This window comes from Hibiscus syriacus, unplaced genomic scaffold (assembly GCF_006381635.1).
Source record: "Hibiscus syriacus cultivar Baekdansim isolate YM2019G1 unplaced genomic scaffold, ASM638163v2 tig00003507_pilon, whole genome shotgun sequence".
In the NCBI taxonomy this organism is placed as follows: domain Eukaryota; kingdom Viridiplantae; phylum Streptophyta; class Magnoliopsida; order Malvales; family Malvaceae; genus Hibiscus; species Hibiscus syriacus.
The window spans coordinates 1,735,234-1,738,585 of record NW_024061975.1 but is presented as its reverse complement, the minus strand read 5'-3'; the positions used below and the strand labels follow the sequence as shown (position 1 = coordinate 1,738,585).

General features: G+C 30.2%; 1 protein-coding gene across 1 annotated transcript; it reads right to left on the bottom strand.

Annotated features, from left to right (window-relative positions):
- Positions 1 to 917: 917 nt before the first annotated feature.
- LOC120178529 (thymocyte nuclear protein 1-like) lies at positions 918 to 1,466 on the bottom strand. Its single transcript, XM_039184346.1, has one exon. The coding sequence runs from the start codon at positions 1,398 to 1,400 to the stop codon at positions 933 to 935; it is 468 nt and encodes a 155-aa protein (XP_039040277.1). The 5' UTR covers positions 1,401 to 1,466; the 3' UTR covers positions 918 to 932.
- Between the last annotated feature and the right edge of the window lie 1,886 nt (positions 1,467 to 3,352).

Sequence of the window (3,352 nt, the reverse complement as noted above, 5' to 3'; positions counted from 1 at the left end):
TTTTTAATTCTTAAAATATTTATGATATTTTAATTTAACATTTAAAATTTCAAGTACAAACAACTCAATATGTTGTTTATTATTTACGTTATAATCTTATTTATCATTATAAATTAAATGTATATGTCGAATAAAAAATATGTGATACAAATGAATTATTATATGTTACAAATTTAAAAGATAAATTGAATCGTATTAGTGACTAAAATAGAACAAAAATTTAAGCTTAGTGATTATTTTGAAAGAAAAAAAATAATTGAGTGATAGAAGCATAATCATGAAAATAGTTGAGTAATTAAATATATAATTTATCCTTGCTATTTTTAACATAGTTAACGACAGGACAAACGGAATAACGATTTAAATTTTAGAAACAAAAAGTTTCGAAAAATACTTTAAGAGTAACTCGATACAAATAATATAAGTCAGATACAGTGGAGCAAATAAGCCTAGTTATATAAGGTAAACTTGAAGGTTATGGTTCAAAGATTATGGCTTTTTGTGGCCAAGCTCATCTCACCCATCTAGGGCACCTTTATACTGAGAAAGCACGTTACGGATAATGCGGTTATAGTGGAAAAAAAAGGAGGGTTGGATCTTTGGTTTTGAAGCTGGGGATAGAGATACACCAAAATCAGGTTCAAACCTTCCGGCGATGATGCACGGTAAGTGTTCACCAAAATGCCACAATCAAGTTAGTTAGTAGACCAGCATATCAGAATCATCACATGAGAATTCAAAGAATAGCATATAGAAAATCATATAGAAAACATCAATAATTCCACCGCCAACGAGTAAAACATGGTAGCTAAACACTGATTAAGCACATTTCTTTTCAACTTTAACAAGATACAAATCACAAAAACCAAGAGATGGGACTTCTGTACTAGCAACAATGGCGTTTCTTTTTAATCAAAAAACCCATCCTTGTTTTAAACCTCAGCATCCTCCTCCCCAATCTCAAAGCCATCCCCTTCGAACCCATTCCCCAATTCACAAACCCTCTCCCACACCTTCTCCGGCACCGACAAGACCGACAACCTCGGCTGCCTAAACATGACAAACCCTTTCAGTTCCCCATCCTGTTTCATGTCCTTTAAGTCCACTTGCCTCCTCATCTCCCCGACCGCTTTCACATCCACGACGGCCTCACTGTTTACATCACTGCCCTCAGCGTACCATTCCTTTACGACGGTGACCACCCCCACCACACGGCGAGCGGTGGCGCCGGAGTGGTAGAAGAAACAGAGATCGCCCAGCTTCATGGACTTGAGGTGTTTCTGGGCTTGCTTGTTCTTTACGCCGTCCCATTTGGTTACGCCTCCGTTTGCTGCTTGGTCTTCCCATGACCACTCTCCTGGTTCCGTTTTCAGCAGCCAATACTGCTTCGTTTTCACCATTTTTCTGTGAGGGAAAGAAAAAAACTCAATTTGGGTCCTCCACGTTTTCTTTGTGGATCAAGGGTTTTTATATGATTGATTTGAGGAAGATATATCGGCGGGAAATGCTTGGCGCCATATGCGGTTTGTACGGGCCATTGGTTTATCTGTAAGTTTCTTAATGACGATGAACCAAAGCTCAAGAGGCCCAAAACCCAAAAATAATAAGAATTAGATAGTTCAATGATCTAAAATACAATACTAAAATTAATAGTATAAAATAAAAAGATTTATGTCCAAAATAATGTGCTATCCTTAATTTAATTTTTTTGTTAAATTAATCATTGATATTCGATCTATTGATCGACTAATCAAAATTGAGTATTACAGAGATAAAGCGACCTTCCAAACTCAATTTGTTTCATTTGCAATTGTCATGATTTAAATCTTTAACCTTACTTAAGGGATCAAGTGTCTCATCCTACTAGACCAACTTATTGTTTGTTAATTTAATTTAAAAACTTTAATCGCATCTATTAAATTTAATTAATTCAACGGTTCAAAAATATATATTTACATTAAATAAACAACCCTTAACTTATATTAATTAAGTTAACCTTTAAACTTTTAAAATTATAATATTTAGTTCAAGGATCAAGAGTATCATTAGATATAATACGTAATTTGTGAGAAAAGAGAAATTTACAGTATTTATTTTAACATTAAAAATATTTAAGTGATCGTTGAATTTGATTGGCGAATGGACCCGGTTGTTTATAGGGGTCGAATACTCGAAAAATTGATTTTCTTTTAATTTTGAGTTATTCGAGTTAATTCGAATTATAAATTTAGTTTTCGAGTTGAGTTGAAATTTAGAATTTTCGAGTTACTTGCAAAAACAAAAATTTGACTAAGTATTTTGATTATTTTATGATTTAGTCCCTGATTTCATTATTTCTTCAATTCTTCCTTCATTTTAAGTCAATTATTTACCAAATTTGAACAACATGCTCCTAAATCATAGTATAATACATGTTTACTTTCAATTCCTCTTTTTGGTAACAAATTTTTATTTTTTAATTTAGTCCTTCAATTTTTCATAATCTCCTTATTTCCTCAATTCGTCGTTTATTTCAAGTTCAATTTTTTTTACCAAACTTGAGTAAAAAACATAGTGGAATACATGTGTACTTTCAATTCCTCTTTTTGATAAAAACTTTTTTCATTTTTCAATTTAGTCATTCATTTTTTCATAATCTCCTTATTCATTCAATTTGTCATTTATTTTAAGTTCGTTTTTTTTACCAAATTTAAACCACATGCCCATATACCACAATAAAATACATATGTAACTTCAATTGTTTTCCCCCTAAAGATGCACTCTTTTTTATTTAGTCCCTTAACTTTGCATTTTACTCAATTTGATCTTTTGACTACAATTGTTTGCATATTCTTTCTTTTCATTAATTCCTTGACTTATTTATACTCTCATCAATATTTTACCCTCAAAATAATTTCTTTAAAATATAATATTATGAATATATTTCATAATTTTAGATAGTATTTGATATATAATAATAATAATAATAATAATAATAATAATAATAATAATAATAATAATAATAATAATAATAATAATAATAATAATAATAATAATAATAAAATTAGTATAGAAACTTGAATATCTCGACTTGAATTTCTTAAATTCAACTTGACTCGAAAAAATTTTAAGCTAAGTTCGAGTTGTAAAATACGACTTGTCAACTTGAATAGCTCGAAATTTTTTGACTCAACTCGATCGAATGCTCACTCCTAGTTGCTTGCATTCTGTTTTTTTTTATAAAGATATACCAAAATTTTAAATCCAATAGAGCTAATATCAAGTTTTAAAAACTTGTAGGATGTTTAAATGTGAATATATGTATGTATGTATGTATGTAGAGGTGTAAAAGAATCAAGCTTGTTTATTTTTG